Source organism: Ptychodera flava, chromosome 16 (genome assembly GCF_041260155.1).
Source record: "Ptychodera flava strain L36383 chromosome 16, AS_Pfla_20210202, whole genome shotgun sequence".
NCBI lineage: Eukaryota > Metazoa > Hemichordata > Enteropneusta > Ptychoderidae > Ptychodera > Ptychodera flava.
In genome coordinates, this window is record NC_091943.1 from 10,293,133 (window position 1) to 10,306,615 (window position 13,483).

At 36.8% G+C, this 13,483-nt stretch overlaps 1 protein-coding gene across 4 annotated transcripts in view; it reads left to right on the plus strand.

Moving 5' to 3' along the window:
* The first annotated feature begins 3,009 nt into the window (after positions 1-3,009).
* Positions 3,010-13,483, plus strand: part of LOC139152787 (sushi, von Willebrand factor type A, EGF and pentraxin domain-containing protein 1-like) — a 60,274-nt gene continuing 49,800 nt past the window's right edge. Inside the window, exons 1-4 of one of the 4 annotated variants that reach the window (XM_070726120.1) lie at positions 3,032-3,263; positions 7,050-7,115; positions 9,524-9,658; positions 11,852-11,923. In XM_070726120.1, coding sequence (XP_070582221.1) covers positions 3,209-3,263; positions 7,050-7,115; positions 9,524-9,658; positions 11,852-11,923 — 328 coding nt within the window. In that variant the 5' untranslated portion in view covers positions 3,032-3,208. Of the gene's footprint in view, positions 3,264-7,049; positions 7,116-9,523; positions 9,659-11,851; positions 11,924-13,483 lie in introns of all 4 variants that reach the window. The other 3 variants (XM_070726121.1, XM_070726122.1, XM_070726123.1) reach the window with 3 other exon arrangements.

The following is a 13,483-nucleotide window of genomic DNA, read 5'->3' on the forward strand; positions in this document are numbered from 1 at the left end:
ATGCACTCGGTCATTGGTGCCACACATCACCATCTGCTTTACATTGGGTGATATGCAGCACCAATGTCCTCGTTCATTGTTTGTGGTATTTTTGTAATATTATTCTCATAATAACCGTATTACATCTGCAGTGTTTTACACATTTAATCCATATAAGACTCTTGTTCAGGGTTGGTATCCATTAACAATTAAGAATAAAGAATACGTTGCACGATACTTTTCACTTTTTTAGACGCAGACATCAATTCAAGGAATTTAAAATGTGAATTCATCTTGTTCTAAAAACAATTTAATATATCATCATAAATATTACTGCAATAACCAATAATTTCATGCAATACATTTCACTGCTGGAATTATTATGAAGTGGGATTTGGAACAAATGTCAAGTGAATGCGAAATCAGATTATCTGCATGGGTGCCTGTTTGACTTTTTAAACGTAAAAAAATTGAACATATACTGTCATTTCATATGATATGCTGGGCAAATAGGATACCCTCTGAAATAAACCATGTAGTGACCAATCAGAGCCGCCATCTCAATCACATGACTTAACTCTCTGCTGTGAACAATAGATAAGTCATGTGATCCAGTCCATCAACAAACAATGAAGACAATGAATGAAAATCAAACAAAACAATCTTCTTTCTGTCAATAAGACAAAAACTGAGCTGGGAGTATTCAGTAACGGTGTTTGTTGATAAAATTGGTAATCTCATAGTCATGAACAACCTGACCCCCTTCCCCCTCCCTAAAAAAGTTACATGTCAAAATCGACCTTAGACTACCGGTACTTTTACAGTTTACACAAATGATCTGCATACAGTTTTATTCAATTTATTACGGAGAGATTGTGAGCATACAGTTTCAAAATGACTTTGGGTTCCCTAATTAAAATGTAAGTTTGTGTGCAAAGCAACTCACTCAAAAAATATGAGCTAAAAATGGTATCTTACCTGCTGTTACGTAAAAGCAAAATATAGTCCACAATACAAGATGGCAGAGCAACACAGGGACCACTTTAACCATTTTGAGAAGTGCTGAAAGAGGAAACAAGACAACACTGCAATGACTTTATGTTACTGGGATTCTTTTTAATGATGTTTTGAAGTACGTTCTGTATGTCTGAACATCACCGCAGGTAGGATTTTATAGCTTTGAATACAGTTTCTAAGTGTTGTTGGCCGATGGCTGGCCTTACACAGTAATTTAAGCCCTTCCAGGTTAGCTGGAACTAAAAAATTACTGGAAGCATATTTTGAATTTCAAGAGTGAGAAATAAATGTTTCTCTCTATCCTCTATCAAATTTTGCACGGTGACTCCTGATTTTTATCATTGATTTCAAAAAGGAATGGTTTGAGGTTCCCTTATGGAAAGTTTGAGCAAAAGTTTAAGTTTTTCAATTTTGAGGCACTAGTATGAAAAAAAAATTCATTGACTGAGATGAGACATAAATCATCTCTGCTGAGATGACTTTCACATCTGAGAGACTAAAGAAATCATGCTTAAAATTTTTCTTGTATCCAATGACCATTTTCATGAGGCTGCTTGGAATAATCTTGTGTACAGATTTGAGCCAATATTGATCGGGATCTTTGGAAAACCTTAGTTTATATAACTTAATTCTAACAACTGTTAGATGCCAAATGTTACTGTGTGGGAAAGGACAATATGAATAATAATCATTGACACGCCTTATATACCCTGGATGATGTGTAATTTAATAAATAAATGGGAGGAGCTATTAAACTGGATACTTTCTAACATCTACAGGCACTGCAACTACCAAGCCAAATCTTTGAGAAATAACATTTTGCAGTTGTCAGTTTGACTTTAGGATCAACTGTCCAGTCAGACTTGTGCTACATTGGACTAAAACGTAACACTGAGGGCACAACATCAGTATACATGCAATATTACAATAACTGGATAAAACAGTTTAAAGTTTCGCCTCGTTACATTATTGATAATTTTAACTGCAACAATGCCTGCAAATGAAAGGAATATGGGCAACTATGGATGCACACCATTTGTTTGCATTTTTTGAAACATATTGAACGGGTGAAGTTCAAGAATGCAGTGATATTTATGTGAGGGAAAAGACGTACCTTGAAGACCAAGAGCAGCTGAGCAAATTTCCTCTGGGATGCTTTGATACGGTTTAATATGAGGCGGACGCTGTGGTTGGCTGGCGCAGCACCCTCTGATACTGCTGTATGTAGACTACCACCACGAGGTGAAATTTCAGCGTCGACGCCGCGTACTGAACCAGTCCATCGACAGATCAATTAAGAATTCTGATCCTTAATTAAGAATGTCAGCTCAGGAGACAATGACACGAAGCGGACGATCACACAATGCAGACTGTTTCTCGTTGCCCAGTTTGTGATAAGATACGATGATCTATGATAATTGATGCTTATCTCATGTTGATATTGATAGGCTGTTGACATCTAGCCAGTGTCCGTTCTTCTAGGAAAAACGCCCAATCCTTGAATTAATTGACAGTAAACAGGAAGAAACTATTAAGTTTCGTAACCTCTTTCTGGTTAATGCGTCTTTCCTTGTAAAACTTGGAAAGAAATTGGGGCACATCCGTGTTTTGAATTACGGATATCTGATCGGGTGACACGTTTCGAATAATTGTGGGGGGCCACATATAGGTACAGTCTAAACCCCCAAGACCCTGGATCAGTAAATGTAAACTTTAAGAGCGATCACATGACAAAAGTTTGCTGGGTAAGTCCATTCAAACTTGAGGGTGGTGAAGTGGGCCAGCTGGAGCTTCGTACGTACGCACGTACAGAGTTAGCGAGAAAATGTACTCTGACATATATTTTTTTCTTCCTTAAGCCAATATTTTTTGTTTTCTTCCTTTTACAAATGTCACTTTGCGTAAACAGCTAAATAAATAAATAAATAAATAGTAGGTTGCAGCTTGCCCGTAGCTCAGCAAAAGCGCGAGACGTGTGCCTGTGGGCACATTTGATAATCCCATGATGCATTGCCTCCTCCTACACAAACCACATACAGAAAGGACTTTGAAACTGTCAAGGGCAATGATCGACTTTGTGTGAAATAGACATTGTCTCATCTCGTCCACTGTAGAATAAGGTGGCAGACACTAACGTTAGTTTTGTCGGCATCACTGCGTTGATCAATGTAGAAAAAATGACCCCACGAATCCCCGGGCCCCGTGGAGTTGAATGCTCTCGCAGCATACATTGCTGAACTGCACTGCAGTACCCAAGTTCCACCAAGGTTTGTACCAAGGTCCCTCTGTTGGCAAAGCACTTTTTGCCAGAGTAAGACTGTCAGAGTTAGCTGTGTAGTTATATCGGTAGGTGTAGTTATACCGGTAGTTATAGCATTAGCATCTCACAGGTACCCTTTTGACACGGTGACATTTATGTTGCAAGTTAAAAGGGCCCTATAATCATGGAGCTAGACTGGCTCCATTTTGCATTGCCACGATTTCAAACCCACATACTGTGTGTGCATGAGCTGTCAAATGATTGCAATGGCAGGGCAGAAAACTGGATAACAAACACAGGCGAATAAGGAGTGATTAATATTTTTATGAAATGTGTAAAAAGTATTGATAACTGTGTAGACTGTTTAATAAAATACTAGAATGGCTGAAATCTCCACTGATGGTGCGCTCGAGTCACCCCATGACAAGCCTGTCTTATTTATTTATTTATTTATTTATTTATTTGTTCACTCAGTGTACAACAATCACTTATAATCAGAGAGTGCAGTAAGGTACACATTTGATGTCAACTTCATAATTAATAGTATTATATTTGTTATTGCCGCAGAGTTGTCATAGTATACAATTTATTTTTTTAGATTTTGTATTTCTGAAACAAAGCTTTGCAAATCTTTTTTCTTGAATATGGCCATTCCCAAGAGAGGTTGACTGCTGCAGATAATTGTGATATTGCTCTCCTCATCACAATTCTATCTGCTCAACATTGCAAATCATTTTGCACAAAGACTGGTAGCTGAAATACACTGTATTTACAATAGCGTGATCGCCGCAATTTCAGGTTTGTTACTAAATATAGCTGCACGCGTGCAAATTTCAGACAACGTTGCCTAAAATTCGGACAAACTTTCTTGTTGCATGCGCGGCTTTTGTTGCAGCTTGTAGTTTGAGCCATAAAATACCACGAACTGGCGTGACTTTTAGTAACTGTAACGCTAGCAGGTTTCATTTTCGTCGTTCATGTGGAAAATGAAGACAAATATTTATTTATGCATTAATGAGAGAGAACAGTGACGTCATTTGCGATCAGTGCTATAGCAGAACACTTTTACCCGGGACTTTTACAGAAGTATCAACTTGTGGAAGATAGGCATTCTTCAGTATAGTAACATTATTTGGATGCCTAGATCATTAGAATCAGTGGTAACATGGTATGAAAAATAAATTCTTTGGTTCCTAGCAAAATTTGTTAAATCCTATTTACAAGACCAGAAACTGTAAATTGCAGAAAATGTAATTTAGAAAGTATAAAAAAGTAATACTTTTTTATACTTTTCAACTCTGAAGCGTATGTCAAGTCTAGAAAGACAAAAATTGTAAGTCCCAATTCTCATGATCTCTACCATTAATTGGTTCATCCCTTCGTCATACACCATGAAGGAAGTAATCACAATGTAAAATTCAGCAATAATGTACATCATTCTTTGTGTTCATAATGATAAGAGCGTTGGAAGTGGGACATATCCTGCCTATGGTTATAATGTTTTCTTCCCTCCAACAATATTGGATATGATCACCTCACTAGCAACCTTGGAAGTGCAATGCTATGGACTGACCATTTCCTTTAGCTTTAAGTGTAATGTACTGTAACGATCTTCTGGTTTTTTTTTGTCTGAATGAAGCGACTATTAAATTTCACTTGGATTACTCTTCATATGTACTGTATATACAAATTACTATGATCTTTGTTTGGCAGGCTGCACTTACAAAGCTGTTTGAATAAACCACATGAGTGTTATTGTATTTTATTAAAAGTATTCCATCTGTTCGAAAGAGTAATAACCATTCACAATGGAGCTGTTCCTGGTTGGCGAAAGAATACTATAAGCTTATTACTCCAAGTTGTGAATTCAAGGGCTATTTTAATGCAAATTATTTTTGCTTTTGTAAGAGGCAATTTCACATTAGTTCAAGTTTCTGTCAACTTTGCACAAGCTCTGATAGATTTATTGTACCTACCATGATGTATTAATGCTGTGATGTATGGAGACATGAAATTAATCACAAAGTTTTTTAGTCCTGATTAATGAAGTTGGGGCAGGGGATGGGGATGGAGGACCAGTGGTTTTTAGATCTAAGTCATGTCTATCAATCCATGTGTGGGTGTCAGTCCAAGCTTTTTTTAGAAATGCCTGGACCGATTTTTACTGAGGTGGTGCAAAACTTGTTTTCCAAATATCTCATGTGGAATTAATAATACATTTGATAGCAATATTTTGTTTTTATGTCCCCAGTGTCTCCTTCATTCCGTTTTTTTTAAGTAATGGTGAAATTTGCATTTCAGTTTTGCATTTTTTGGTCAAACGTTAGACTTGGTTCAAGTCGGTAAATTCTAAAGGAATAAAATCATTCGTAATAGCTAATTCTCTTACGTCTCTCCTATTTCACATAAAGCTATTCGGAATTTGGCAGTCCAGGTCAGGTTTTCCTAGCGATTGAACGCGTTACCTTTGAGTCTGCTCAGTAGTGAGTGAGTTTCTGCTGAATTCACCGACTTGGACTTCTTGCACAGTACCGGTGTCTAGACGGACTGTGTACACAGTGACGTAAAGCATACAAAATGATGATAAATGGGCATATAAGTATCAAAACATACAATAAATTGAAGGAATAAACATCAGCAGACCGTCACGCTAATGGTAGGCTGTTGCGTATATCGTGGGGTGTATGAATGCCTTTGCCCACAGACTTGTGAACCTTGCAGGGTTTGGGTTGCTATAAATAATTCATAATGACATCAGGCTTATAAATATGCAAGAGGGCATGCAGAGTTTCCTCTGGAGTTTGTGCACTGTGGAAGGACCGTGTTGCAACCATTGAATATTACATGCCATAATTCTTTATTACACTAGCTGATTAGCTAGCTGGGGTTAACAGTAGATCACCTAAAACCCCTGACCTGAGGTTTTCTATGGGATGGGACTTGTCTATGGTCATGGTCGACCATTTTCTAGACATCTTTCAATAATTCAAACAACATAAGCAACTGTTCGTTTGCAACAATATAGGTGAAAAAACGTCAAAACTCATTTTATGATTTGTGAAGGAATAGTGAAGTTTGAATATTTTCACTTTTGTCAAGTTTCTCTGATAGGGCATTTATGTACTGGTATTTATTGTTTTTGACTTCTATTGTGTTATGAATGATTTGCAAACATTTTTTTATCTTTTTGTCAAAAAGTCAATACAGCAGCCACTTTAATCGTCTTCATAGTTCATTTTTAGCTGCTTTTCATGGATTCTATGCATTTGTGTTTATAGTGATTATGTGTGAAAGTTTCAAATGTTTGTAATTACTTAATGTCAGGGAAGTCATGACAAGGAAATATGCTTAATATCAGAGATGATTGTCAATATCTTACTGATTTACTGGAAGGTGGATTTGAATGTTTTATTTCGACAAATGACTGGAAAACCAAGCAAATTTTAATACCATGTTTATCAGGATGTGAGTTTTCTGAGTAATGATGACCTACATTACAGCTTGACTGCAGTCATTCTAAACACTTCATTGTTTTCTACATTCCATATCAGACAGAATGAAAATATTCTTTGTTGCTCTGTGGGAAACACACTCTTATTTTCAATACATGCTATATTTGATTGTTGACAGCCAATCAGATGCAGGTGCCACTAACTGTTGAAATAAATTCTGTGAGTGAGGAATGGTATCATTCCAGAAACATTGCCAGACATCTGCATTCGTAGGGAAACAGTTGACTCATGAAGTAGCAGCATGAAAGCTCTCAAGACTTGGCAACTCATTTCTCTTTTAGTTTACAGTGTAGTAATAAGTTGCCATGGAAATGATGAAGAGGCTAATCCATCCCTGTTAGATTCAGGTAATGTACTTTGTTACTATGGCAGCATTTTTGGTTAAATGTTCAGTCATATTTCATTTGAAACTACAGCCAGGTTTTACAGTGGAGGAAAATCAATGAAAGGGTTGTTCTTAGTCTTGAATTTGATGAGATCAATTACAAAAGATCTTGTTGTCGCTGCCTTACAGATGATTAAACACCATTTCACATCATGGGCACTAAATCCACAGTCATACAATATATGCATGTTGTACAGCATGATTTTTGGAAGGGTGTGTTAATGCTCATGTATCAGTTTTGTAGAACTAATAGACGGCAAATGTTTGAGAGGAACCGTCGTTTTCAACTTAATTGTGATACTTTCTGTATGTGGATTTACTATGTTTTGCAATTCAAATCCAGGATTTGAAGTAAAGGGATTGCTCATATCTGAGTGTATTTCCACAGGAATAATGCAGTTTGGTCAAATTATGAGTCCTAATTTTCCTTTATATAAAGCATGTTTTGAACTTTACTGTCAGATCAGTGTTCATTAGTATGCATGTTTTCTGAATATGTACCCATCATGTGTTTCAAAAAGCCCATTTATTAGTAGTTCATCAGTGTACGGACTTTTCTAGGTTGTAGTGACACAAAGAATATGTTGATGGCTTGCTTACAATGTTCACTAGTTATCGCTATTACCACACACTTTGGAATATGTAGTTAATCAGTTGAACTAAAACATAATAAGATGATAGACACTATGATTGAGAGGCTTTACCGTGTTTGAATGTCCTTCAAAGAAGTCCCAACAGTGTTCAGTTTTCTAAATTTGATGAAAGAAACTTCATACATGAAAACAAAATATTTTTTGTGTTAAATATTGTCAACATTTCAAGGCATATTAAAGCCAGTTGCATTGTTTAGAAAAATCGTAAAATTTCATCTGAAGGAATTTTGGGCCATTGTATCCAACCAAAGTTGGCAAAAGTTTGAAGGTTTTCAGGTTTTAGCTCCCATTTACAATATGTGCATATAGCATAGGAGTGTTTTGAATCAGTCAGAAATCCATCTTCTGTACAGTCTCTATAAGTATGCATGCATAGACACATGCATGTACCGGTATGTATGCCTGTCCGATGCAAAAAAGTCAAGAACCTATGCATGTATGAACTCAGTTATCATGTAGAACAGATCTTATTCAAATGCAGTTGCTAGTCTCTTACACATGCAAAATATATTCAACAAATTTGAAATTGTCAACATTATATTCAGTATGTTCAGCTTGGTTTCTGTCAAAACTTTTGGAACAATTTTGAGTGTTAAAAATTGTCAATTTTACAAACGATATTTCATGCTCTTAGCGATTTTTAAAGACGATAAGGTTGCATATGTATTTCAAGACCAAATGCTCACTGTTGAGTCCCTCCACTGCAGTCATGCTGTACATTTCAAGACCATACCTGCCCTCTCTGATTATCTTTTAAAGTCAATATTTCTCTGTGTATAAGCCTTGCATAGCCTCTTTGGGTGGGGTGTTCCAATGATAAGTTTACATCTAATGAATAGTCATTCTGTCACATCATTAATGGCACCAAAGTCAAACAAAGCATACATTGAAATGTTCTACACCACTAAAAACAGGCTTCTGTCGCAAATACTTTGTCATTATCAAAGTATTCAAAGTATAAACAGTCCCACCGTTTATGCATTGCACTGTCCCTATGTTTACAGACTTCAGTGAACTGCATTCACTGTCCCTATGTTTACAGACTTCAGTGCACTGCATTCACTGTCCCTACGTTTAGGGACTGCAGTGACCTGCATTCACTGTCCCTACGTTTAGGGATTGCAGTGCACTGCATTCACTGTCCCTACGTTTACAAACTTCAGTGAACTGCATTCACTGTCCCTACGTTTAGGACTGCATTGCACTGCATTGACTGTCCCTAGGTTTACAAACTACAGTGCACTGCATTCACTGTCCCTACGTTTAGGGACTGCAGTGACCTGCATTCACTGTCCCTATGTTTACAAACTACAGTGCACTGCATTCACTGTCCCTACGTTTAGGAACTGCATTGCACTGCATTCACTGTCCCTACGTTTACAGACTACAGTGCACTGCATTCACTGTCCCTACGTTTAGGGACTTCAGTGAACTGCATTCACTATGCCTACGTTTAGGGATTGCAGTGCACTGCATTCACTGTCCCTACGTTTAGGGACTGCAATGACCTGCATTCACTGTCCCTACGTTTAGGGACTGCATTGCGCTGCATTCACTGTCCCTATGTTTACAAACTACAGTGCTATGCACTGCATTTACTGTCCCTATGTTTAGGGACTGTAGTGCACTTGACAAAAGCAATGAGTGGAAAAGTCTATACTGTATTATATTAAAGTTATGAACGACAATTTATAAACGGAATATTGATTTTTTGCAGATGAATGTCAGATTCGGGATAAATATTATGCATCTCAGTTCAAGTGTGGTGTTACTTGCAATGCAGAAGAAGATTGCTTAGATATTGAAGATTGCTTTTGTGATGGCAAGTGTGGATTCAGTTGTCTACCGTCAAGTATGTATTATCATCAATACTGCTCATTTAGCTGTATTTTTTGTGAACAGCACAATGGTTTACTCAATTTGATTGAGTACTCATACACATTATTTGTGTATCAACAATATGATGGGTTTAGGGATGCTCCATGATATGATTAAGTTGCAGTCCCAGTACATTACTTTGCTATTAAGTATGAATTATTTGTCAATGAGTGTTACGATATTTGTTGGCAACTCATACATTCAGCCCTGCCTACGGAAAGAAAGCATGGAGTAGGCGATAATGGAATTTCTGCTGTCTATCTGAAAGTAATTCTCGGGGCTAATAAAATTGATCGCTGTATCAAAACTTAAGCCTTGGTGTGCAACACATACATTACAGTCAACTTCATATTACCCATACGTATTATTTCTGTTCATTGTTAATTTGAAGATGATAATGTCTCCTTTTTGTATGGCAAAACACCTAGCATTTATGTTATCAGGAAATTAAAAATTCTGTATCATACACTGACCGTGCATTCTGTGCACATTTCTTTGAAATATGGAAGCTATCGAAGAATTCAAAAGTTCTGTTTAATTATTTACAATCCCACCACCAAAGGGAATGTTGTTTAATTCCGTAAGCTTATTTCCCATGCCTAGGGTGGAACGAAGGCGGAAAATATCCAATAAATTTGAAAACAAATTAAAGTCTGCTCCTCTCTAATCTGCTGTTTTTGTGAAAACATGTAACAGAAAAAAATGTAAATTTTAAGTGCAGAGCAGAGTGGGATGAAACGGTCTGGGTGAATAACAATGTGTTATCACTTACCAGTAGATGGTGCTTAAAAAATATGTCGGTATAATCTCTAACTATTATTCCTTTGGCATTTTTAAAAATTTCTGATAACCATTTGTTCACAAAGTAATAAACCATCCAAGGGATGGGTGTACAATGATATTCTAAACAGTGCACAACATGTATGCATGGTTAATAGAAAGTGCGCGCGCACGGAGTGAACTGGTCAAACCAGTGGCATAACTGAAGCTGAGGTTATTCATTGCTGTTATATTATATAGCAGTATGTTGAAATTCTGTCGACAAAACTCCCTGAATTTTTCATCAACTTAGAGCTCGCACACATTCAAACAGGTTATTTGTAATTTTATATGGTCAGTTGACTACATAATTACGTTCTCCCTCAAACACTTTTAGCAGAAATTTATCACATTTAGTGTCAGTGACTTTTGTCAGTTTTTTGTTTTCCAAGTTGTTTGGTGATATATTTCTCAAATTGGAAATGGGGATATGTGATATGTATCAGTGATACTTAGGATATCATTCAAATGATAATATGTGCAAGTGTTCACTGTTGTTCAAGTGAAATAATAGCTGGTAAAGCCTGATTAGATATGGGTATAGCCCAATGAGATACTGGTCAAGCCCGGTTACAGACTGGTACTAACCCAATTTGATACTGGTACAGCCAAATTTGATACTGGTACAGCCCAATTACATAGTGGTACCAGCCCAGTTTGATACTGGTACAGCCCAATTTGATATTGATGAAGCCCAGTTTGGTACTGGTACATCCCAATTTGATGTACAGCCCAATTACATAGTGGTACTAGCCCAACTAGATACAGGTATAACGCAATTAAATACTGGTAAAGCCTAATGAGGTACTGGTAAAGCCCAATTAGGTACTGGTAAAGCCCAATTACATATTGGTATTAGCCCAATTTGATACTGGTACAGCCCAATTAGGTACTGGTAAAGCCCAATTAGGTACTGGTACAGCCCAATTAGGTACTGGTACAGCCCAATTAGGTACTGGTAAAGCCCAATTAGGTACTGGTACAGCCCAATTTGATACTGGTAAAGCCCAATTAGGTACTGGTACAGCCCAATTACATATTGGTATTAGCCCAATTTGATACTGGTACAGCCCAATTAGGTACTGTGGTAAAGCCCAATTAGGTACTGGTACAGCCCAATTTGATACTGGTAAAGCCCAATTAGGTACTGGTACAGCCCAATTTGATACTGGTAAAGCCCAATTAGGTACTGGTAAAGCCCAATTTGATACTGGTACAGCCAAATTAGATCCAGGCAATGATAAAAATTTCTTCTTATTGAAGGATGTGAATGAATGTATAAAGTCATCCAAAATTTTAAAAAATACAATCTGTAAGAATATGCACTTTTTCATAATTTTGGTTGCAGACTTCTCGCCATGGAAACGCGTGTTTATTATACCATCCAACATTTTTGCAGTCTTGCCAGAAGAAATTTATGGTACTGTACACACTTTATATCACGATTGAATCTATCATAATGAAATACCTTGGCCTCTGTTTATTTATGTGTTTATTTTATAACTCTTATTTCGTATAATACACCGTTGGGAAGTTATTATTTACATAGTGTCTGTTGCTGTATCTCGTTACATCTGCAAGCGTCAAGTCCACGCTATATACTAAAGTGTACCTGTAGCATTGTGAATCCCTTGATATTGCATAATGTTTTTGTCTGAATTGCATCAACTATTGGTTTTTAGCTCCCATTTGGTATACGTATATATACCAAAAAGAGCTTATATGGTAGGTCGGCGGTGTCTGTATGTACCGGTTTTTTTTTTTGTTTTTTTTTTGTTTTTTTGTGTACCGTATGTTAGTATGAAAGGATGTATGTCCATCCACATCAAAAACTCAAAACTGAAGCACCTACCATCTACCATCTTTGGTGTACAGGTGCACCCAGGGGCGGAGATGTGAATTGTTCAAATGAGTATGCCAGTGTCAAAAATATGCAAATGAGGTACAAAAAAAGAAAATCCAGCAAATCGCTAAAATTCTGTAACCACAGGCAAGATTTGGTCAAAACTTGGTATGCAGGTTCTTTATGGTGACTCTAGTTCGATTTGTTAAAATTGTGGAGAAATTTTTGGCCAATTTTTCTCATTTTCGGTCAAAAAATAATTTTCTCTGAATTAAATACACGCTTTTGACACTTGTTAGAATTCTGATGGAAGTTGGCATAATTATTTATTGGCTGATTGTGATTACACTGCACATATAGCTGTTTCTGTTAATACTTCACACCAAGATTATTTCATTTGATTCATGACAATAGGCTTTTGTTTAACGCTTTTGAAACTTGCTAGAATTCTACCAGTAATAGAAGTTTGCATATATTTATAGGCTGATTGTGATAACACTTAATATAGTTAGCTGTTTCTTTCAATTCTTGCACACAAAGAATTTCATTCTTGTCATTGAGGGGACCTGTTTCTTGGGGGTGGATGAAACCATTTGACCATTTGATACCTGGAGGGGGGGGGGGGGTTCCTGGCAGATTTTGAAAAAATTCCAAACATGCCAATAAAAAAAATCAGCCAGAGAAGGTTTGACAAAAAGGAAAGGAAGGAGAGTGGGAAAAAAAGAATGTACAATGGATCGGATAACAAAGATAATGTACCTCGTCAATCTTCCAGACACCCCACCCCCTTTATCAAATGGTCCATCCCTGATGTATTTTTGCGCGCAATTAACCATACAGTGTATTTTAGTTTAAGATGTCAGGTAAGGATTTGAAAGCAATAGTCAAGTTCACCACAGTTTAATTTCTTAACTTTATCTCTTATGTGTCATCATCCTTGTGTAATTGGTTAAAGTTTGTAAGTTGTTCCAAATGTGGATGCACCAGTTGTTCTGGAAGAAAACAATGTTTACTTTTCCCTGTAGGGTTTCTGAGTTAATGATTGTTTGTTGAAATCTCTCCATGTATCTGGTGTACTGGCTAAATGTAAACATTGGTTGCATGTTATGTATTTCAATCTTTGTCAAATATTGTAAA